General features: G+C 45.5%; 1 protein-coding gene and 1 long non-coding RNA gene across 12 annotated transcripts in view; one reads left to right on the forward strand and one right to left on the reverse strand.

Moving 5' to 3' along the window:
• Positions 1-25,072, forward strand: part of LOC125964003 (uncharacterized) — a 223,063-nt gene that overhangs the window by 119,611 nt on the left and 78,380 nt on the right. The window lies entirely within an intron of this gene.
• Positions 1-25,072, reverse strand: part of RAI14 (retinoic acid induced 14) — a 147,085-nt gene that overhangs the window by 33,480 nt on the left and 88,533 nt on the right. For 8 of the 11 annotated variants that reach the window (XM_049708000.1, XM_049707998.1, XM_049707996.1 and 5 more), the window contains 2 exons: positions 19,220-19,350; positions 145-233 (listed from right to left, as the gene is read on the reverse strand). In XM_049708000.1, coding sequence (XP_049563957.1) covers positions 145-233; positions 19,220-19,350 — 220 coding nt within the window. Of the gene's footprint in view, positions 1-144; positions 234-19,219; positions 19,351-19,495; positions 19,629-25,072 lie in introns of those variants that run through there. The other 3 variants (XM_033421292.2, XM_033421300.2, XM_033421301.2) reach the window with 3 other exon arrangements.

Raw genomic sequence — 25,072 nt, forward strand, 5'->3', positions numbered from 1 at the left:
GAGAGCTTGGTCAATGGAGTAGACTCTATGTTCTTCCTTTGGCTTATCTGTATAGATTGTAAATTTTCCACAGTGAATATGTATCACTTTTGTGACACCTACTTTCCTGCTGGCCTGTTGACTTAAGAGAAAAAGACTACCTACCGGCAGTATCTTGGGCTGTCACATCCACGCCATGCGTAACCATGACCCTGAGGCATTCCACGTGTCCTTTTGTAGCAGCAAGATGAAAACTGGAAAAGAGGTAACATAATCTCCTGAAGATTTCCACTCTTCAGAGTTCATCTCTGACCATGTTTTTGCCTCTTTGTGTACACGTTCTCTCACTTAAGCTCCACAACCATCTTGTGAGTAGGTATTATTATCAACCTCGTTTTAAAGAGGAGGAAACGGAGGCTCAAAGCAGTCTGATAATTTGCTCATTGACACTTTTTATTAAGTAATGGATTAGGAGCTAGATCTTAGGTCTTCCAACGTAAAGACAAAGCTTGAAAAAAGTAAGACACAACTACATTCCTTGTCCCTTTAGGGAAGAAGAGCCAGTCCCAACTAGATCGGATTCCTAAATAAGAAGTAATTTATCAACTTTTTTCTGCTGTCTAGTGTTTTCACCAAAACCATTATTTTTAAGTAATACACTCTATGAAGGGAAATTTGTCTGAGTCAAACAACAGCCAAGGTTCTTGAACAGCATCAAGGTCAAATCCATTGTTGTGTTCTAGCTGAATAACAATAGTTGTACACAACTTTTAAGTGGCTGATGTGTGCCAACTACTCAGTTTGATACATTACCTCTTTTCATTCTCATAAAAGCCTTTTGAGGTGAGTCCCAACACCACCTCCATTAGATGGCAGGTGTCTACGCTCAGTCAGGTGCAAACAGCATTAGAGAAGGCCCACAAATGCACCCATCGTCCCCACAGATCCCGGAGTAAAGTGCACTTCTACAGGCAGAAGGAAAGCACAGTTCCACTGGGCACTCAGGCCCAGAGGCTGAGAAGGCAAAAACCCCAGGAAGGTCTCCACTGCGAGGTCTTCCCTCTTCACAGCCTCCTTCCTACAGAAGGAGGTTAAGGAGCCTCCCAGCTCTCCTCCACCCTATCTCAGGGACTTAACTTCTCAAGATACTCGCCATGCAGCACCTTGGTGTCTGTACCTCTGAATTAATACCCAGGCAATATTTTTTCACAGGACAGGACCTGTCACTGGGGCCCAGGGTCACACTCAACTAGCAAATCCAAGAGCTAAACCGATTCAAACGCAAGTCAGCTTGACCCAGCACCTCTGCTCTGGAGAACGAGGCTTTGTAAAGGTGGGCAGGTCAGCAATTGGGGATAGGTCAGTCCTGGTTGCAAATCGGCCATACGTCAGCTATGTATCTTTGGGAAGTCAGTTTAACCTCTCCGAGCTTAAATTCCCTCCACAGTAAAATGTGGGGATTGACTCAGATGATATCTGATGGTCCCTCTGGCTCTAACATTCTTTAAAATGATAACGAAAGCTTACCTGGCTCTGGTCACACCAACTATTTCTGCATTTGTGCAGCAGTTTCTGTGTAACGTTTCTTTACAGTCAAAATCCACTCTGTAGGTGATTACACACTACGGTGAAACTCTGATCATCTGGAATGACTTGGGAACGTGGTGACTTGTTTAAATGGAATTCCTCATTAAATACGGCTTAACCTGAAGAACCTCCCTAAAAGGCACTACAATAATACCTCTGTTTTCAGTATTGTTGGGGTAACAACTTTACAATAAGTAAAGTTCATCTTTAAGCAGTGAATTGTTCAACCACAGTGGAAGGTTTCTAATATCTCCCCAGTTTTAGTAACAGTATATGTTACATAATTAAATTGCTCTTGAGGACATGATATTACCATTAAGAGCCTCAATTATTGAACTCTGCTTTCAAGGCTATGAATCTAAATGCCCCGCATTATTAAGCTCTAATATTTATTAATATTTATCTTCTTAATATCTATGTGTTTGCTTCTAAGCTATTCATTCTTCTATCTCCTATGACCAGGGAGAACTCAATCAAAATGATCCGGACAGCCATATCTTTTGCTAAAGATAAAAGTACCAGGATTAGTAATTAGCACACTCACACACATGCACACGCGTGCACACACAAAAAAAACATAAAAGCATGTATAGATACAGAAGTTTTGATTGAAGTTTAACATATATAAAGAAAGCTACACATACCGTAACTGTATAGCCTGCCAAAACTTCACAAATGGAACGTGCCCCTTTTACTTTGATACTGAAGAAACAGAACTTGGCCAGAGACCCAAAATCCCTCCTCGTATCTCCTGCTAGCAACCCAGAATCTCTTCAATGTGCCCCTTTGAGTTACTAACCCTCTTCCCCCTGTAATATTTATATTTTTTCTACTCCAAGGCTTCCTGGATTACCTCTGGGTTGCACACTGTAATAATAGGGGATTGAAATTTCAGACACATGTGACAACGAAGCATTAGTGCAGGCCACTACTGCACGTTGATAAATGTGCTCTGATGAACACGACATGCTCTATGGATGACTTGGCTGCCTTCCTCTACTTCCTCTGTGAAGTTCACAGCTCTGTGGGCCAGCTCTTCCAAAGCTACAGCTGCAGCTCTTTCTGGGTTTTGGTAACTGATTTCTCTCCTTGCCTCTTCAGGTGTGGGTAGCAGTGGTGGTGAAATATCTCCCACTGTTACTAGCCAGGACTGCTTTTCCAGCCTTGCTGGTTTAATCTGACCACATGTGTGTAAACAGCTCCTTTCTTAACCACCCATCAATTACCCTATATGAGCGCTACCTGTTTCCTACTGGGACCTTGAATGATACCAGTGTTGGGTATTTTGTGTGTGATTATCCACAGGAAGAACTATTAGGTTTCTGTGCACATTATCAGATTAAATATTTATAAGGGCAAATTCAGCCTTAAAAAATGTTTTGATTAGAGAAGATGTCAGAGTAGAAAGACCCTCCCCTCCACGGGCACACCAAAATTACAGCTATTTACAGAGCAACTATTGATGAAAGATCAGAAGACTAGTAGAAAAGATCTTCTACAACCAAAGATATAAAGAAGGAACCACAACGAGACAGGTAGGAGGGGCGGAGATGTGCTATAGTCAAGACCCATACCCTGGGTGGGTAGCCCACAAAGAGGAGGATAATTACAATTGCAAAGCTTCTCCCCAAGGAGTGAGGGGTCCAAGCCCCACACTGGCTTCCCTGGTCCAGTGGCCCTGCACCAGGAAGATGAGCCCCTAGAATGTTTGGCTTTGAAGGTCAGCTGGGCTAACTTTCGGGAGAGCCAGAGGGCTGTGGGAAATAGAGACTCCACTCTTAAAAGGCTCACACAAAATCTCACATGCTTGGGGCTTCCCTGGTGGCGCAGTGGTTGAGAGTCCGCCTGCCGATGCAGGGGACACGGGTTTGTGCCCTGGTCCGGGAAGATCCCACATGCCGCGGAGCGGCTGGGCCCGTGAGCCATGGCCGCTGAGCCTGCATGTCCGGAGCCTGTGCTCCGCAGCGGGAGAGGCCACAACAGTGAGAGGCCCGCGTACTGCAAATAAAAAAAAATTAAAAAAAAAAAAAAAGTGGGCAGAGGATCTGAACAGACATTTTTCCAAAGAAGATATACAGATGGCTGAGATATACGTGAAAAAATGCTCAACATCACTCATCAGGGAAATAGAAATCAAAACCACAATGAGATATCACTTCACACCTGTCAGAATGGTTATTATCAAAAAGATAACAAGTAACAAGTGCTGGCAAGGATGTAAAGGAAAGGAATCTTGGCACACCTCTGGCGGGAATATTAATTGGTGCAGACTCTATGGAAAACAGTATGGAGATTCCTCAGAAAATTAAAAATAGAACTACCATATGACCTAGCAGTTCCACTCCTGGGTATTTATCTGAAGAAAATGAACACACTAATTAGAAAAGATATATGCACCCCAGTGTTCACTGCAGCATTATATACAATAGCCAAGATATGAAAGCATCATAACTACCCATCAACAGACGAATGGATAAAGATGTGGTATGTATACATATTATGGACTATTACTCGGCCATAAAAAAGAATGAAATCTTGCCATTTGCTTCAACATGGACGAACCTAGAGGGTATTAACACTAAGTGAAATAAGTCAGGCAGAGACAAATACTGTATGATTTCACTTATATGTGGAATCTAAAAGACACATGAACACACATAACGAAACAGAGACAGTTATAGATACAGGTGCTTGCCAGAGGGGAGGGGGGTGGAGGGAGGAAAGAAATAAGTGAGGGAGATTAAGAGGTACAAACTTCCAGTGGCAAAATAAATGAGTCAGGGGTATGAAGTGTACACCGTGGGGAATACAGTCAATAACTATGTAACATCTTTGTGTGGTGACAGATGGTAACTCGACTTATCACTGATCATTTTGGAATGTACAGAAATATCAAATCACTGTGTTGCGTAATAGGAACTAACAGTGTTGTAGGTCAATTATACTTCAAAATCCAACCAAACAACCAACCAACTCATAGAAAAAGAGATCAGATTTATGGTTACCAGAGGTGAGGGGATTGGGGGAAGGGGAACTAGACGAAGGCAGTCAAAAGGTACAAACATCCAGTTTTTAAACAATGTATTAAAAAAGTGACAACTAGATATTTTTACTTCTCAGTCGTTTTATTCCTATGAATTTTTTATTTAATTCAGGCCATGCGTAATAACATCATAAAGAAGTTTAGTAAAATATTGGCCAAGGCAAAAGACCTATTTATGAGTAGAGGATAAGAATTAAACAGTACCTTTTTTAAAGCTAAAACAAAAAGAAAACAAACAGAAAACCAACAACAATGACTCAAAGTCACAGATCTTACTTTATCTATAAACTCATCCACTCTACCTCCTCCCCTGCCACAACTGGATTATTTTGAGGCAAATCTCATTATCTTTTTGTCTCTGAACTTTTCTACACATATACTTAAAAGATACGCACTTTACAAAGGAGAAATAATAACGCAATGAAATCCTTTGTATCCAATACCATGTCTAACTTGAATGCGAAACAACCTTGTTTCATCTACACCCTTACCATTATTTTGAAGCAAATCTCATGTCATATCATTTCATTCATAAATACTTCAATATGTATTTCTAAAATAAAATAGCTCTGTACAAAAATGTGCTAACAGTACCATCATCACACCTGTTAAATGGGCTGTGAGGAATCAATGAGGTATGTGTAAAAGCACTAGCAAAACGTGAAGCATGTAGTAAACATCCAAGAAAATACCACCAATTATCAGAGCCTCATCGACACAAGACAAGGCACAGAGTCTGAGACATGTTGCTTAATAAAAGGATTTGTCTCAGTGTTCAGAAAAGACAGGTTAGCAGAAATTAGGTCAGAACCATCATTGCTTAAGAAATGAAGAAAGAAGGAAAGAAAGGAGGAAGAGGAAAGCAAGAAAGAGAGACTTGTAGACAGTCACAGATGACCAAAAAGAAAGCCATCTGAGACCAGCCTTGTCTAATGCTCACACTTGAGCTGCTAACATTCCAGCGCCTTCCATAGAAGTGATAATCCCCAAAGCAGGGTTTGGCAGCAACAAGTCATTAGCATTTAGCCTCTGAATGTGAACGAGAAGCAGAGCCAACTTTTAATAAGATACTCAAGTGGAAAGTTGGGTTCAGTTGGGTGGGAAAACATGATTAGTCACTGACAGAACCTAGGTTTGTAAATGACAGCGAGTAGGTTTCCCTTCCTCTGCAGTGACTGATAAATGCGGTCCCCTCAGGGCGGCAGTCCCCTCAAGGCAGCAGACCCTGTGACTGGTGGGTGCTGGTCTGGACTGCAGATGGGCATCTGTGGGGGTTACCTCAGGCTTAGGGAGCAGATGGCGCCCCAGGTCAGCACACCACTAATGAAGAGCATGGCTGGTGGCCTTTAATGGCCCGTGCCCGGGATAGCTGGTAAAACAACACACCTCTAGATAAAGACAGTTTGCAGACTGGGGTGAGGCGGGCAGGCAAAGTAGTAGGCTGATTAACAGGCCGCCCTCGCCCCCAAACAGAGACTGTTCTTGACAATGTTAATTCTAGGGCATTAGACCTAACCCAAGCATGGCATAATTTCGGTATTTCTATAGTTGTATATTTTTATAAATTGCTATAGCTAAATATATTAATTCACTCATATGCTTACTATACTAGGGTATTTACGTGCCAGACACTGTTCTAAGCACTGAGAAACACATGGTGAATAAAAAAAAAGCCCTCATGGATCTAAGCTTTTAGTAGGAAGACTAAAGATAAACCAGTGGTTCTCAACTGGGGGTGATTTTTGCCCCACCCAGGGGACGTTTGGCAACAGCCGGAGACATTTTTGATTATTCACAGGGTTGGGGGTGGGTAGATTCTCCTGCTGTCTAACGTGTGAAGACCAGAGATGCTGCTAAACATCCTACAATGTACAGGCCCCACAATAAACAATTATCTGACTCCTCTAAAATGTCAATAATATCAACATATCAAAATGTCAATAGTGCCCCGGCTGAGGATCTCTGGGATAAACCATTTAATACAAACGCATGATGCTGTGATATAATTCTATTAAGACAAATTAAACAAAGGCTGAAAAAACATCATGAGCAGATCTCAGTCTTTTTATTGAGATATATTTTAAGGTACGTAAATTCACTATTTTAAAATGCACAATTCAGTTGTTTTTAGGATATTCACAAAGTTGTACAACCAACATCACTATCTAATTCCAGAACACTTTCATCAGCTTAAAAAAAATCCTTGTACCCATTAGTATTCACTCTCCATTCCCATGCCTACCCTTGGCCATCGTTAACCTACTTTCTGTACCTATGGGTTTGCCTATTCTGGACATGTCATCAAGATCGAATCATACAACATGTGGTCTTTTGTGCTTGGCTTCTTTCATCTGGCCTGTTTTCAAGGTTCATCCACGTTGTAGCACGTACCAGTACCTTATTCCTTCCACTGGGTGGATATATCACATTTTGTTTATCCATTCGTTGGTTATGGACACTTGGGTTGTTTCTACCTTTTGGTTATTGCAAATAATGCTGCTAAAACATTTGTGTACAAGTGTTTGCGTGGACACCTGTTTTCAATTCTAGTGGGTACAGACCTAGGAGTGGAATTGCTGAACCATATGGTAACCATGTTGACGTCTTTAAGGAAATGTTAGACTGTTCTCTAAAGCTGCTGCACCATTTTACATCCCCATCAACGACATGAGGGCTCCAATCTGTCCACATCCCAGCCAGGACTTGTTACTGTCTGCCAAATTTTAAGCGATGAGAATTTTAATTGCACCTAAATTTTCCACAGAGGAAACATTTAAGTCTTTCTTAATGAACGCTTTGAGGTAGCTATTTGAGCTAATTATCAGCTGAAATTTCCCCTTAGAGGAATAGAAGAGTGAATGCAAAACAAATTCAGAACATCCTTTGGCTTTGTCTCTGTAGGCTTTTACACCTAATTAAAAAGTGTGGCCCTTCCTCTTAAAGACAAGAAATGTCATTCAAGAGTCAATAGCAATGTATTTTATGAGAGGTTCTATTGGCTTGTTTACCTCTTCATTTGGACAGGTCTCAGAATTCAGTGGAGGAGGGAGGGATATAAAATCCTTTATCCACCCCTCTAACTCCAGGCCCAGTGACAAGGACACTCGTCACTGCCCAGGGATACAGCAGGGTGGCTGTCCAGATTCTAGTGCAGCCGAAGTGAGCGCACTTCAATAGCCTAAAAGTCTTGGATGCTCACAGAGTGAACCACAGACCAGAAGCTGTTAGAAATGGAAGCTCTCAGACCCCACCCCCAATCACTGCCCCAAAAGCTGTGTTTTACAAGTTTCCCAGCTGACTCCCGTGCACATTACTGTTTGCAAAGCGCTGCTCTAAATGGAGGATGAGTTAAGAACCTCACACCATCCTTTTTACCAAGGTACCTATTGTTTCAAACCGCTTCTGAAAACATAATCCCCTTAAGCCTTGAAAGCAATCTTGTTGATATATCCCACAAAAAAGGAATCGATGCTGTTTTAAGTTTCATTATAATAGGCAATGTTTAGCTTTGCTTATAAAACTCAGCTGGGCCCTTTCACAGAGGGGTAACTAAAAGGCAGAATGGCCTGAAGATTTACATCATGATCCTTTGATGCCTCTGCTGCTTATTGATATTTGGAATTTCTCTGTTTTTGTCACTTGGAAAGTTCCCAAGGTTTCTGTGCTTCAGAGTTTTGCGGCTCCCGATCTCTCCCCCACCAACCACCCCCCTTCTTCTTCCTCCTCCCTCCCTCCCACTCCCAAGAGAAGACCAAGATGACCTTGAGAGCCCCAGGACAGCAGCTGGATGGCATCCTGAAGGTGCAGAGGAAGAACCAGCAGAAACCCAGTGAGGAGGCCCGGATACCACGGCTGGGTTTGCTGCGCTGTTGTTGTGTCATCATGGCTGAGGTACCTAACTTCAGTTCCCTCACCTCTAAACCATGTTTGGGCAACTAAAAAACATCAGCATCAATAATAATAGCAGCTTATCTGTTGAAATACAATGCACTAGTTACGTTTTAACTCATTACACCCCCCAACCAGCCTTGGGAGGGGTAATTATCATCATCCCCATTTTACAGAGGAGGAAACTGAGACACAGAGGAGTCCAGTAAGCTTGCCCGAAGTCCCAGAACCAGTAAGTAGGGGAGCCTGGATTTGACTTCAGCATTCTGCGTGCAGAGTTGGCCCTTCAACACCATGCTGAGAAACTGCACTATTTGTTAGATCACTCTGCAAACTGTGAAATACCACATAATATAACTTACTAGCTGTACGGCTCTTTAAGAAACAAAGTTTAAACTACAAAAAACTAAGTATTTGGCCAAAAAGCAAACACAGGCTTCTCATTGGGGCTGGTTAGGGTCGCCAGTGGTCTCCAATGGAAAGACGTGTAATCCAAGCACTGCAGCAAACAGAGCCTGCGACAGAGGTTTCGTTTATTACAAAACCGCTCCGCAAGTTGTACAAGCCTTCAATGCCTCGAGACAAGGCCGGGATGTTTCTCAAGGCCCTTAACCCGAAGCGGATTTGAACTATTACTATTTAAAAGCCCATGACTGATGGCTGGGAAAGTTCCTTCCATCTTTCAGAGTAACAACAAACAGAGTTCTTCTGGTTTCTGACTGCCAGCTGAAGCACATACTTGGAGGAAACACAAACTCACAAGGCTACTTTCAGAAGACTTGGATTTTTTAGGCATATTCATTCACAGAAGAGTTCACTCAAACCAAACTCTTTCTTGCGCCCTTGACGAGCACCCCAGCTCCCGATTCCAAAAGAGCTGGCCAGCCGGGTGAGGTTGGGAACGCAACAGGCTGGCCACTGGCAGCCTCGGCAACTGACTTTTCACTCCCCAAGTCAATCAAGCCACAAAGAAACACCCATACACCAAACCCTACCAGCACGAGACACACCCAGAATCCCAGCGTGTTAGAAGGTTCCAGAAGGATACGCTGGCCCAACATCCTCACTTCACAGATGAAGACACTGAGGCTCAGAGAGGTTAGGAAATGTGCAGAAGATCAGGACTTGAGCTCACTGCCCTGACTCTAAGAGCAGTTCCTCCCTGCGAAACCCACATCTTCCTTCTTTCCTTTGAAAGCCCTTTATTTACAAGGGGGATCACCATGGTTGTTGTGACTCAGAAATACTTCACGGTAATAACCAACGTTTCATAATCCCTTGAGAGCTTCAGCATTTCCCAACACCTATAGTCGCCTATACTTTAGTTGCATGGCTTTTGTAAGACAATCTTTCTGGAGGGGGAAAAAATGATATTAAGTCACATAAAAATGAATCAGAGAAATTAAGTATTTGGAATTAGGATTTAATCCGAAATCCTTCGTGTGGCTCACCAGGCTCTATATGAGGAGGTCCTGGCTCCCACTGTGATCTCACCTTCTAGTTCTTTCCCGGTTTGCTGAGGCCACATCAAGTACCCTCCCGCCTCAGAGCATTCGCCTTGCTGTTCCCTCCACCAGGACAGCAGTCCTAGAAAAGAGCAGGCTTGGCACCCCATCCTAATTCAGGAATCTGCTCAAATGAAGGTGTCTGCTCAGAGGGGCCTTTCTTGCCCAGGTTTATTCAAAGTGGCCCCTGGCTGCTGCTTTTTCTCCGATGCACCTGATATTACATCAAAGAGGCATGTGGTTATTGTCTGAGTGCCCCGTTAGACTATACCTTCCATACGTTCCGTGAGGACAGAGATCTTATCTTGCCTATTGCAATTTTCCTAGCACAGAGAAGTGGTCTGGGGTGGGCGGGGGGAGAATGCAAGTCTTCCGTTTTGAATTTGCCTTTTCCATCTGAAGTTTCTATTTGGCATTTCCTTAAACCAAGGCACACCCAGAAACTGGCATGACCATGTTTTCTTCAGGTTGTACTATAAGTTCTTAAGGGAGAGGCTGTGTCCTTTATGTCGTTATTACAAGCTTTAGTTTGCTTCCCAACATCATGTCACATGGTGGTTTTCACAGTGTGGCCCTTGGGCCAGCAGCATCAGTAGCACTGGGAGCTTGTGAGAAATGCAGATTCTGAGGATCCTGCCCAGACACAGGGCAGGGGCCCAGCAATCTGTGTTTTAACAAGCCCCCTAGGTGATTCTCATACACGTCCCATTTTTAGGACCACTGGCATAGGAGGCAGAAGCATGAACTAAAATTCAGTATTCTTTGGTTTTGGTCGCAGTTCTGCCATCCCCAAGTATGGAACGATAAGGTCGCTCACTTTCACTGGCCTCAGTTTATTCATCTGGTCCACATGACCACTGAAGCCTTTTTCAGCTCTCAAGTCTATGATTCCAACCCAGCCTACCAATTGTTTCCTGGGACTTACTTGCTGCAGCATCTAAATTCTAATGAGGTCACTGAGCTCAAAAGAGGCTTAGCACACACCCAAGTATTTCAGCGGGACAAACCTTAATCCTAAAAGACCTGGATTCCCGTTTCAGATTATAATCCAAGGGTAAGGAAGGCATCACTGTCTAATAGCTTATAGTCAAAAAGGCGTTGAAAAACGAATCCTACTCTACTAGTTGGGATCAACACTATGGGCCTAAGAGAAATCGCCTCTGGCAGAGAAGTAATAGGGCTGCCAGGCCTTCAGCTATTTCAAAGGCAGCTGCAACAGGGACTTTGATCACTGCCCCCGTTAGGGACTGAGGGGGCAGACAGTTTGAGAAATGGGAACACTGGTGGCCTTCTCCTGCTAAACGTTTCGGATAGATATAATAAATGGTGACTAGCATAAAAGAAATAAAGGCTGTAAAAATAGGATTCCTGTCCTTTAAGTGCCCACGACGTGCTAATGGAATCAGCCGTGCTTCTGGGGACAGAGATCTCCTGGGGACAGGAGGGGGAGAGGCTGAGAAGAAAGATCACATACTCAGAGCTAAGAAACCCCGTGACACTTAAGCTGAGAGTTAGCTCTTTTTCTTCGAGATTGTTTGGTTTCACAAATGCAGTAGGAAAAACAGCACTTGGGCAGTATGAAATCTCTTTAGGGCAAATGATTCGTCTCTTGTGCTCGGAATAGACCCCCAGACTGCACCACCCAGAATGGGTGATTTGTACCAATTTCCAAACCTTTCTGACCCACACTTTCCTCTTCACAAATTACTCCAGGGTAATTGAGAGCATCAGATAAGAAATACCTGAGGGAAACTGACATGGTCTTTAAAATGGGTGAAGGAATCAACTATCTGTTGAATGAATGACACAGATGAAAGCCCCTAGCCCAGTGCTGGGCACGCAATATTAACACGATTAATAACAATTCCTTTCTTATTAATTGGATAAGACTGGGCTCTGACTCCGACAGTCGGATAACAGGGATAAGTACATAGGTAACCGAGACTCATCAAATCCTAGGTGTTTTAAGAGAGGCAGTGGTTGAGATCGAGCTCACCCCCTTAGGAATTTAGAAAAGGCTTCATGAATGAGACGGAAAAAACTGGACCTCGAATGACCCAGCAGCATGGTGGGGCGGCGGCGGCAGCATTTTGGAAGGCGTGTATTTCAGGGAAGCAGGAGTATTTCTAAAGGACAGGCACGTGTCGAGTGATTTCATGCGCCTCCACCCTTGAACTGTCTGGTGACTGCCAGCGTGAGAACCTCCCGCCCCAGGTGCCCCCTCCTCTCGCGGGGTTAGGCTGAGTGGAGGTCACTGCCTGCTTGTGCTGCCGGCCACCCGCCCCTGCTCCGCCCTCTAACACAGCCGGCTGGGGCTTCCCAGGCTCTCCTGACCTCCGCATGCGGGGGCAGGTCCGGGCCGGCGGAGGGCATGGAAAAGCCAGATTGCTGCAACCCCGGGCAACAGTGAGCCAACTGAGTGTTTAAAATCCTTCCTTCTCAATATACTTAATCCTGCTTTGCAAACAGTTTTAAAATGAAAAATCCTGTGATCCCTCCAATATTTTAATCAGTGCAGTTCTTAATCCCCAAATCTATTCTCATCAATTTGCACCACTTCCCTGGTTACAAGTGTTCCTTCCAAAGCACAATTTTGCAACATGATCTGTTCAGCTTTAACCTACAACACCATTTTTCCCTTTAAAACCCTTGTGAATTAGTTTAACATAATTTACTTTATGCCAAAATTTACCTTTAATTTTATTCTGTGCACAAGCATTATATATACATATATGTATGTGCGTGTATGCTAGGAAAAATTCCACCTGGGCTCCGTGGGCCTGCCTCAGTCTACCTGTAACCTATCATGGGGAAAACCTGTTGAGAAGCCTTGGGCTAAGAAGCCTGGGGTCTCACTGCAGAGTGTCCAGCGCTGTGGTTCTCAGTTTGGACTGACCATTCAAGTATCCTGGGTGCTTTAAACAACCCCACTCCCAGACTGCACCCCACACCAATTACATAGGTATCTTAGAGGGTGACACCCCGCACAGCACTTTTCAAAGTTGTCCAGGTGCTTCTAATGGGAGTTGAGAACCACTGATCCAGTGTCAAGTGGGTCCCTGACCTTGAACTGCTGTGATAACTCTGGAGGAAGGGAAGGAAACAGTGAGCACTGTGTTGTTTTTCCTTTTCAACTCGGGATGGCCTCCATCACGCTGTTACCAGCACCCACACTGTCCTCCACTTCCTCTGTCCCCACCCACACCCTCCCAATCCATTCTCTCAGGTCCACCTTGCATCACACTTCATACCTCAGGCAGGAAGCATTCCTTCGCTACTCCTGTGCCTAACCACCTCTTCCCATCTTGAACCCCTTACAAGTTAGTATTTTATGATTCAGCACTTAATTATTCTCCAGTACATCCATTGGTCTCGTCTTCTCGGCCAGATGCTATGCATCTTGTAGGCAAGGACCATATTTTCTCCTTCTTTTGTACGTGCTTACGATAGAGTCTGGAGCATTTTAGACAACAGAGTTTGGCACATTTTAGTACCTCCCAACTAGAAGCAAACATCTGGGCACATTTGCAAGACAGGAACAGACGTTATGTCGCCTTCGAAAATCTACTTGACCAAAAGCAGAGCAGATATGCTATATAGAAATTATAGCGTTCAGTTCATCCCTCTGCCAAACATTAACAAGATTTAGACAAGACACAGGGTGGTTTTGCCTGGAAGGTCATTTTGCTGGGAAGGAGGCTGCAATGACATAAAATATACAGCAGTTTTAGGTAAATGAATTTGACAGCTGTGCGGGAAGAACTGGAGGAAGGTGACCAGGTGGTATGACTTGATTTCCAAGACTGTACTGAGAAAACCCTGTATCCATCCCTATTCTGCGAAAACAGGAAGAGTCAAAAGTACAACAAGTCACCCACCAGAGGAGCCCCTTCTTGTCCTGACTTGCAGAATTCAAGGACGACCTCCCCTATTTTACATGTAAGTTCCACAGAGTCATCTAAAAATACTAGCACCAGTTCTTGTTTTCAAAGCCAAAAAGATCAGGTTTCTGAAACGCGGGCTATGGATACAGACAACATATATATATATATATATATTTATCTATACACACATGGCTGGGTGGTATTTCTTCAAATACTACAGTCCCAGCAGTGATTTTATTTAGTCTGGTTGTTCCTAAAACAAACACACATAACTTTAATGAAATGCACATCCAAATGTAGGGGAAACCATCCTGAAACAATTAGACTGCTCTATGGTGAGAGGTTTTAGGGCAATGGCATCCTCCCCCTTCCTCACCTCCACGGTGGAAAGAGAATGGAGGGGTCGCAGGAAGCCAAGCCTGACTCCACAAACACAGCCTGCAGCCGTGGCTCTCTGCCCTGCTCTATTCTGTTCTCTTCTGACCCCAGACACCACCCTGCTTTTACTCTTCACAAAGTGAATTCCAGTCATTCAGCTTTTTTTTTTTTTAACCCCTCTTTGATCAGTTTTAGAGGGAGAAAATTTTCAGACAAGGTTTCTTATCTCTCCCTAAAGGAAATATTCCAGCAAGAATGGAAAAGTCTGAAGAATTACCAAACCACCCATCTGGTTATTGACCTTGGGTTACGGAGGCTTCTGGAGAATGTCTGCCGAGATGGCTGCCTCATTCTTGGGACTTTCTGGGTCGTCTGGTTCTCTAGGTAATGAAGCCTGAGTATTTCTCTACTGAAAGTTCACTGGAAGCTGGGAGAGACAAGTGTCAAGTTGTGACATTCACCAGGATAGCTTTTTGCCTCTCGAACCCCCAAGTTAACTCACCCCTAATAACTTTACCCGTGAGACAGTACCAGCAGAAAGAGAGTGTTTTCTCCATTAGAACCATGCTGAAAAGTTCACATCCACAAACACCAGCCAAATGCCTCTTCTATGCCTGGAACAGTGGGAGAGACCGACACAAACACTAAAATCATACGATCCTTGTCCTCAGGGACCTTCTGTGTTGTAAGGAAGCGGTCCCCAACCTTTTTGGCAGCAGGGACCGGCCAGTTTTTCCACAGGACAGGGTGTGGGGATGGTCAGGGGGTAACGCGAGCGACCAGGATTCAAGTCGTTCAGAAAACACAGATCTTATTTAAGCTGTAGAGACTTTTCTATTGTTGTAACAATATCAAGTTCTAAAGCAAGATTCTAGTATTTCAAAGAGAAGAAGAATCAAAAAAAAAAAAGGACTGAGAATATCAGGGAGGAAGGCATTCTGGACCAGAGAACCTGGGACAACACCTGAATGGTCTTATAGGAGGGGAGGGGAGGGCAGGGAGCAGACAGCGCCACCTCCAGCAGAAGGAATGTGTGAGAAAACAGCTAAGTAAGGGCAGGGTCATGGGGAGGCCCTTGAAAGCCAAAATCGGGACTCTAGGCTGTCAGGCAATAGGAAAACATGGTGCATCACTGAGCAAGATGACAAAACGGGTTATCACAAAAGCTACCTAGAAAATAGGCCTCCAGATTAATTCTGATATGGAGGTGTATATAAATCAAAGGGTAAACCCTAATGAGCGGGCAGAGAATGAGGCCAAGTCCTGCCAAGGACCTAACCTTAGGTGTGTCATTTAGTCTTACCCTTTGGAGACAAATGCAGTACATTCCACACGCGTCCACCGACAAATGCTGGCCCTGCGAGCTCCGCGGGGCTGGTGAAGCCAAGACGTCTGGCAGGAGGGACACACTGCATTGGCCCGCCGTGAAGTTAGAACTGCTCCTAGGAGGTTCCCAATTCACCTGCTACCAAACCAAATGCCCGTGGGAAAGAACTGGCGCACGAACTGCAAAGTCGCCGCAGCTTGAGGGAGACACATGTACACTCGGGCAGGAACGCACAGACTGGACTAACCCAAATCCCAAAGTGCAGACTTCCAAGGTGAGAAGCCAAGGGAACAACACTGCTTGGGGCTCACAACAGAGCACTTGGCTGTGCAGAATGACGAGGTCCAGAAGGGACAGGAGAGATGGTTTCCAACGCCGCAGCGCACCCCTCCTTCTCAATACTAGGGCCATTAGATGTGAATGAAAATATGAAGCCAGATAGATTTAATTCCATGGTGCCTTTGAAAATTAAATTCTCATAGTTATCCGTTGATAACTTTAATCATCAAAAGGAATAGCCCAAGTAGAAAAGTTAAACGTTAGCAGATGATGACTTATGGAAAATCTTGCACAGAAAACTTAATGACCTCCTCTCTTCCTTTTCCATAGAGTTCCTCTAGTTTTCTACCTCAGTGTCACTGAAGGGAACGACAGTGGCTTGTAAGTGCAAAGGTAGAGATGTTAGAACTGGTTCTAGGGTTAGTTCAGGGAGAGATGTATCATGTGGGCCTTAGTTTTATCAGCTTCCAAATGGAGGTGGTGATTTTTTATAACTGCCGTGTGCATTTCTACAGTTGAAAAAAACAGAATAAACTGCCGATTCATGCTACAATGAGGATGAAACTTGAAAACATTATGCTAAGTGAGAGAAGCCAGAGACAAAGGGCCCCGTGTGTATGGTATGATTCCGTTTACGTGAGATATCCGTAATGGGCAAATTCCTAAAGACAGAAAGCGGATTAGTGGTTGCCAGGGAGAGCGGGAGGGGAAGTCGAGGACTGTCACCGTTTAATGCCTATGGGTTTCCTCCTGGGGTGATGAAAAATTTCTGGAACTAGATGATGATGGTTGTACAACATTATGAAGGTACCTAATGTCACTGAACTGTATACTTTAAAATGGTTAAAATGGTAAATGTTATGATGTGTGTATTTTACAATTAAAAAAGAGAGGGAATAGAAAATAACAGTCTGGCCATCTATTCTATACATAATAAATGTCTTATTAACAAAAGACACAAAGGGATCGAGGTGATCACAATTGTGGCGAAATCACTAATCTAAATTTTTTAATCTTCTTTTAGTGAGTACTGTCTTGGACAGAACTATCAGGAACAGTTCCCTCCCCTTTCTCTCAGATGGCTACGAAGTTCATCTCGTGCAGACACCTGCAGAGCCAGACTGGGAGGAGGACAGGAGCCAGGGAAGCTGTAGAGTGGTACAAAGGGTAATGCGAAAGCACCATGCCTACAGCCAAAAGCCTCAGGACGGGCTTAGGAGTATGGCCTCTGCCACTGTAGCTCAGAGAGCACGGAATCCAAATGTGGCATCACAGGAAAAGGTTAACTGACTCATCCAACAAATATTTATTGACTATCTACTACAAACTGAGCTGGCTAGATGATATAATTATAGCCGTGAACTACAAGGTCACAGTCCCTTCTAGCAAGGAAATTACAACCTAGAGTGCAAGAGTGATAAGAACTAAAAGTTACATAAGGCCGAGTAGGCAACTGATGCAACAAAATATTAGCCAACACCCAAAGCCCACCTACTACTGGGCATCCTAACGAGTCAGAGCTCACGGGGGTATGGCCCTGTCCTCACACCTGAGACAGGCCAAGGAGGAAGTCAAACAGGCTGTGAGGTGGAGCTCAACCTGGGGTGACGGGCACGGAGGACAAGCCCAGCTCCTAGAGGACCAGACTCCGACCTGCGTGACAACGCATCCCTCTTCTCTTTGTGTACCAACTAGCCTGGTCTCTACACAAAGCTCAGCCCCTTAAGCTCTCTTGCGGCTCCCAAAACAACAGGGTCAGAGTCTACACTACGGGATCCACTGGGTGCCGGGAAGAGGGTTAACTGGCAAAGTATGCTAAAATGTGACAATTTTCTCCTGACAATTTTCCAGTCATGCCTGATACTTAGCCTTCAATCTAGAGTCAATCTAGTTTAGTTTCCAGAGAATGGTTCTCTCTGGTTGAACCTACATGGGATACTTTAAAAAACATTGATTCCTGGGCCTCTCCCTAGACCAAACGACTCAGAACATCTGGGGTGGGCATGGCATCAACATGTTTGAAAAGCACCCCAGGAGAGTCGAATGCAGGAGCTGCCAGGATTGAGAACCACTCATCTAGGACAAGAAAGGAAGGGAGCTGGCTTTATCAAGTGTCTGCTGTGGGCTGGGCACTGCGCAGCTCTTTACACACGGTGTCTGTGGCTGTAGGTGCCCCTTCCTCAACGTCTTGGAAGTGTTCTGGCCACGAGCATTACGGCCCCTAGGAGAGGCACTCAACCTTGGGAGGGACAGGAGATCAGGAATAGATACCCCAGTTTCCTTACCCCTCGGGTGGGATAACTCTGGGCATAGTTTAAGCCTGGAGTAAACAAACTAGTTAATACGTCAGGCTTTGTGGGCCAGCCACGGACAATGCTGAATGAATGGGTGTCGCTGCATTCTAATAAAACTTGATTTACAAAGACAGTGGGCCACACCCTGCTCTAAATCTAAACAGATTCCCAGAGGTCCTTAGTGGGAATGAGTCTCGGTGGCCCAGAGCAGTATCGTGTCAATAACATGCTATAGAGGCTTCATTCCCTTACCGTGCACTTCCTGGGATCACGGGCTATAAAAACTACTTACACTCAAATCCTCACCTCACAGCCTGCTCCTGGGGGCACCCAACCAAAGTCAGTATCTTGTTCGATTCTTATAACTGCCCTAGCGGTTGCATACTGTCATCTCCACTGTGCAATGAAGAAATTGAAATTCAAGGACTACACAACTCCTAAGTGATGGAGTCCAGATTAGAAGTCTAAAGATCTCTCTACAGTACGACCAGAGTAAGGATGGATACAAACAAACAAACAAACAAACAAGCAAACACACACACACACATACACACTTAAATATATAGTTTTAATTATGGTGGACAAAAGTACCACATATGGCAAATCATAAAGCAAAATTTATACAAAATTACAGGTCTATGTGAAGGAAGGGGTTTCATAAGAAATAATACTATAAATAATAAGATTTGAGGGTTATGAAAAAATTACTTTCTCTTTTATGCTGTTTCTAATCTGGGGCAGAACTCTTTTCCCACCTATCAGTTAACTGGCTGCAAGCCTGGTGCTATGTCTTCTCTGGCAAAATCTCCGGTCACACCTGGGAGCAAATGTGGCCATTCAAGGTAAAGCCCAGATATGTAATTTGGACCTTGAAGAGAAAGGAACTGGATTACAATATCCTCTCATATATTTTAACATGCGGGGTGCGGTAGAGGCAGTAATTTCACAAAGTCCCCATAGATGCACTGGCAAAGTTCCCCCAGGGACCCCGGGAATTCCAGAGAATGGGTTGAGAACCCAGAGGCGGCCGTCAGAAGCCAATCTCTTTAGCTTACGCGGTCTTGCCCTCGCTGTCATGTTTGGTGGCGCTGGCCCCCTTCTTGCCCAGCAGCGAGGCCACCTTCTCTGCGTCTCCGTTCTCCACGGCCTGCAGCAGCCGGTCATCATTCTTGTTCCACTCGTTGGTCTGTGGAGCAAAAGGGAGATGCAGAGCCAGTGAGCAATATAGCGGCCACGGCCATGCAGCCGGCGGGACCTTGGTCCTCCCCACTCCCCAAGCCTCCCATGGCTCAGATCAGAACCTGCCCCCAAATGCACGACTTTAAAAATACCTTTCCCTTCACCATGGAGACACCCAAAAAGACCGGTTTCCCAAAAGAAAACATCCACAATTCGATGAAGGAGAAGCCAGTCACCAAACTCTGAAAGAAAAGCAACTTCTTTGAACTGAAATGGGGAAGATGAAGCAACTTAAAAAGACCAAGAGGCCAGTTTACACATTAGCTTATTTCCAGCTAAACCTGACAGCTGCCACCGCAGAACACTGACCTTGGACCTGGTCAGCAGCTCACTGGGCTCCTGATGTTACAGGACCAACCAGCCACCAGCCCAAGGTTCCCTGAGGATTTACACATGCGATCATTCATCTGCTTTGGTAGTTGCTGCTCCTGGCCTGTTTACTGGACTTGGAATTTTGAGTTGTATGCTGCTTTCAAGTAGTCGTCTAGGCCTCCGACTCAACAGAGTATCACCAGAAACTAAACTTCCTCCTGAGCAAACTATTCCACATCAAATAGCTCTGAGCAAAGTGTCCACCACTGTGGACCCTCAGCCCCAAGAGAATAATTCTGCAAACCGCAGTAACAGTAAAGCTTTCAGCTGCACAAAAACCAGTTTCTACTCTTAGAAGGGAAAGAAGGTAATAGAAGAGCAAAAGGAGCCTTGAGTACCAAGAACTGTCCAACGTGAAAAGGCAGCAGTGAACCACTGAAGATTTTAGAGCAGTGGAGAGAATAAACTCGGTGATGGAAGAAGAGTCAATGGGAGGTGTGTGAAGCATGGGGGGGGTCATCGAGGGGGAGGAGATCCTGGGACACATCAAAGCCCCTGGGAAACTTTGCAGGCCCAGCCTGCCCTCCAGACACATCCCCACCCCAGCCTTTGCTAAGCCTACTTTCTGGCCTCTCCAGCTGTGGACACCACCACCCTGAAAGAGAATCTTCTTCCCTCCCCAATGCTTTCTGTAGACAGGTCTCCAGGGCTGGCTGCTTCCCTGTGACCCCGAAAATAAGAATCTCCAAGTAATTCATATTGAAGGCTTTGCCACAGGCTACTTCCAGGAAGACGCAAGGAGACTGGACATTTAAAAGCTAGCAAGAGGGACTCTTAAAGGACCGCAGTCTTCCAGGGGCCAGAAGCGTGTTCACGTCTCTCTGTACTCATGGAACTGGGAAACCCAACAGGACTGTGCCCTCTCATAGAGCAAGGGTGAGGCCACCAGATGTCCCCAGCACCCCTCCCACCCTAGCCTAGAGGCAGGGCTTTACAGAAAGCCACAGGCCGGGGAGGAGTGCAACAGGTATAACCCAGGGTTCAAGTCAGGAATTTGCCTCTCTGAGAGTCTCAGGGCGGGGTGTCTTCCATTTCTCAGGACTCCCTCCTTCCCGCATGAAGGAGGAAGTCCTCCTTCTTTCTGCCATCACTGAGTGCAAGCACACAGCAAGCATGAGGTAGGTTTGAATGAAAATCACAAGTCTGTCCTCTAGGCTGCGTGAAGTCCAGAACTTTAGATGGACACCTACATGCTATGGATCTGAAGTCACCTGGAAAAAAAACACCTCTCTGCCTCAGTTTCCCAAAGCTTTGAAGTGGATGACCACTGGGATTCCTCTAAAGCTTAAAAGGTTTAATCTATAAAATGTGCCACACCAAACAGTGCTAGGAATTATTCGAGAACAGTACTGTCTGTGATAATGGAAATGTTCTATATCTGCACTGTCCAAAACTGTAGCCACTCGGCCAGTGAGTCTCAACCAGGGGTGACTCTGCCCCTCAAGGGACATTTAGCAATCTCAACAGACAGTTTTGACTGTCATGACTAGAGAACACTCCTGGCATCCAGTAGGTAGAGCCTGGGGTGCTGCTAAACACCCTACAATGCATGGGATGGCTCCCTCCCCCCAACCAAGAATTATCTGGCCCCAAACGCCAGTCTCGAATTAGCCACACGTGGCTACTGAGCAGTGGAAACGTGGCCAATGCGACTGAGGAAGTGAATTTTTAATTTTAATTTTAAACTTCAAGTGCCAGTAGCTAGGGGCTATCAGATAGAACAGCACAGCTTCACATGAAGGCTCTCTAAATACTGTTTAACAAAGAAAGAGTGTGTCTGGGCCAAATCATCCCCAATTCTCCTACAACAATCAATTTACTCACAAAGAAGACATTAGGTTTTCTCTTCAATTACAAATCAGGCTTCCTATTGAAGGGGAAGAAACAAACATACCGCCCAAGGTGCAAGCATTCGTTAGTGGAATAGCAAGGTTTACTTAACAACAAAACGTAGCAAACACCAAGAAACAGATCAGCTTATTCCCCCCACTGCATTTTACTAGCCACGACAAAACAAAACAAGTTTACTGAAGCACATTTCGGACCAGTTACTCCTACCTACATTATCCCAAACGCAGCATTATTATTAGTGTTGCCTCTTAAAATCCTTCCCTAATTTAAACTGACCAAATTAAAACTGGATTGGGCAGATCAAAAGGATATTAAATCTCAGAGGACTGACTGAAAGCACCTAAGCAAAGAAAGGCCACATGAAAGGATTTTCCTTCTCAGGGCCGCTAAGGCCCTCAACTCGCGCAGAGAAAAATCTGATTGCAGGGGCGCTCTAAAATTAGTTACACGTGGATCCGTCACCGGACACAAGTTCGTGCCCAACAAACCGAAATGTCGGGAGTTTGAGGAGAGAAAGGTTTATTGCAGGGCCATGCAAGGAGAAAGGGTGGCTCGTGCCCCCCAAAACCCCGGACACCCTGAAGGGTTTCAGCAAAGCATTTTTAAAGGCGGGGGTGGGGAGGGGTGGCGTCCCAGGGTATGTGATCAGTTCGGGCACAATTCTCTGATTGGACGGTGGGCGGCTTAGGCACCAGAAGGTCTGGGGGCTGTGTGCTCAAGATCATCCAGTAGTTCTTCCATTTGGTGGTGGTTTCTTAGCATCTGAAAAGCCCAGGCAATGTGTAGGAGATACCATTATCTGAGTACTTCAGAGAGGAGCTACGGCAGAGGATACGGGAGAGGGGTCTGTCGCGGGGAGGGTCCAGGGTCCCCGCTCGGCTACAAAGGTGCCGAGGACAGGGCATGGGAGCCTTGAGCTCCCATACGCATGCGCGCACACACCCCATACCTTGCCCTATGCGTTTCTTCCATTTGGCTGCTCCTGAATGGTATCCTTTATAATAAACTGACAATAGTAAGGGAAGTGCCCTCCTGAGTTCTGTGAGCTGTTCAAGCAAATCATCAAACCTGGGGAGGGCGGGACTTCCCTGGTGGTGCAACGGCTAAGACTCTGCGCTCCCAATGCAGGGGCCCCAGGTTCAATCCCCGGTCCGGGAACTAGATCCCACATGCCGCAACTAAGAGTCTGCATGCCTCAACTAAAGAGCCAGCGAGCCTGCCTGCCACAACTAAGACCAGGCGCAACGAAATAAATTAAATAAATATTTTAAACAAACAAACAAACACCTGAGGAGGGGGGTTGTGGGACCCTTGGGCTTTATAGCTGGCCAGTGAGAAGCATGGTTGGCCCAGGACCTGAAACTGGCATCTGAAGTGGGAGCACTCTTGTGGGGCTGAGACCTTAACCTGCGGGGTCAGATGCTAACTCCAGGGCATTAGGGTCAGAACTGAACTGCATCGCTGGACACCCACTTTGTCAGGGAAGTTGAAGAGCTGGGTGTTGGTATGACAGAACCCTCCACTCCCGCCCGCATCCGGGGCTGTAAGCAGACAGGTTAGGGGGTCCCCGGAGAAAGAGAACCAGGAATGGCTTTCCTGACATAAGAGAAGCCGTTCTGACCTAAGCCATTTTGTGATCTAAGCCTGGCCATAATGCTTGCCCTTGAACAGGTCTCAGTGATTAATGATCCCAAGGGAACAAAGGAATTCGGAAACAGAGAAAAGGCAGTCAAACAACAGTGCAGTGATAAAGCAGAGTCCTAGTTCCTCCTCAAGGGACAGACATAATAATGTATCTCTGAGTTCTGCAGGAACTAAGGCCCCCACCCAGGAGGAGGATGGATGTTGACCCTCCTGACTTCAATCAACTAAAGCTTGGACTAGTTGACCTGTGCCCCAGTTCTATGCTGAATTCTCCTCTGCTCAAGCCCCCTCATGAATATGCATGTACCTGAGCATAAAACTTGCCCCACTTTGCTGTTGGGGGAGATCCTGCTTTGGGAGAGATCCCCGGGGTTCTCCTTACTGGAAGTAAGGAATCCTTCCTTTTCCTGATCTTCGGCCTGGCTGTGTCTATTGGCTCGACATCCACCAAGAGGTGGATCCGGTTTTCGGGTAACAGTGTCAGAAGTAGATCACAGGACAGATGAAGTGTGAAGTCTTGCCATAACATTCCAAAGTAATTCACTCATACTCTGGAATCAAGGAAGGCTTCCGGAGACCACCAGCACATCAATAAACCCCCTCCCCCTGCTGGCACTCCCTCCACAGGGCAGGCTCAGCTCTGCCTCCACGCTGGGCTCCTGGTTCCCTTAGAACAGTGTTTTTAACCTCTTAGTGGATTAATCCAACATCAAAAAAAATAATAAAGTAGAAAAAAAATTTTAAACATCAGATGCATAATATTTAATAAGGTTAAACGTTCGACGAAACTTCTAAGTGTGTAGTGGGTGGTGATATAAAATATATTTCTTACTGGGGAATCACAATAAAAAACGATGGATGCCACTGCTTCAGAAGGCAGTCATCCCATCCGCCTCTGGAAAGGCTGCCTTCTAAAGCCCGAGGGACCCTGCAGGCTCTTTAAGCCTTTCCAGGTGACCTCTCTGGGCTTCTCGCCGCTGTCAGTCCCCGAGGGCCCGCCCACTCACCTCCACTGAAGCCCACAGTCTAGACTTGATGAAATATCGCGTCCCGGCTTTTGTGCGCCAGCTCAGCGGGTGCTAGTTTTGTCTCCCGGTCTCCAGCTCCCTCAAGGCACGGACAACAGCCTTTATTCCTTAGCCCCGGGGTGCCTAGTAAACGCTCAGTGTCTGATTTTAGTAGGAGTTTCTTCCTCTTGATCAGCTCCAACCTCTGACTTGGCAAATATTTCTTTCTTCATTTCTGAAACTCTTTCATCCTTTTGCAAACAACTATTTAATGATGTTTCAGATTTTATTTTTAAACAAGCTAAACAAATCCAGCTCCCTCAGCTTTTCTACTCCATTAACTCTTCTGAGGCCACTTTTCCGAGATTTTAATCCTAGGTACACTTTCTCCAAATCTCTTCCCGACCAAGGATCCACGCCCCATCAATCCATCAGGGCGAAGCCAGTGTCCCCCAGTCGGGGGAACCGCATGTGAACTGGTTAAATACACAGACTCCCGGGTCCCATCCTGGAGAGATTCTGGTCCCAGCGATCCGGGGAGTAGGGTGGGCAGAGGGCCCTGGACTGACCCAGGTTCAACGACTGCTCTGATTTGGACTGCAGGTTTGGGGACAATGGGAACCCATGCTAAGGCTACGTAGAGAATTTACTTGAAAGAATTTTCTTCCCCCACAAGGCGTCGTTAAGGACAGGGGTGGGAGAAGAGAATTCTTCTTCACTTTTTCCTTACGGAACTAGGTATTTTGTTTCCTACAAAAGCTTAATAAATATTAGGCTTTCTCTAGGAGTTGCACG

The sequence above is a fragment of the Orcinus orca genome, chromosome 3 (assembly GCF_937001465.1).
Source record: "Orcinus orca chromosome 3, mOrcOrc1.1, whole genome shotgun sequence".
In the NCBI taxonomy this organism is placed as follows: Eukaryota; Metazoa; Chordata; class Mammalia; order Artiodactyla; family Delphinidae; genus Orcinus; species Orcinus orca.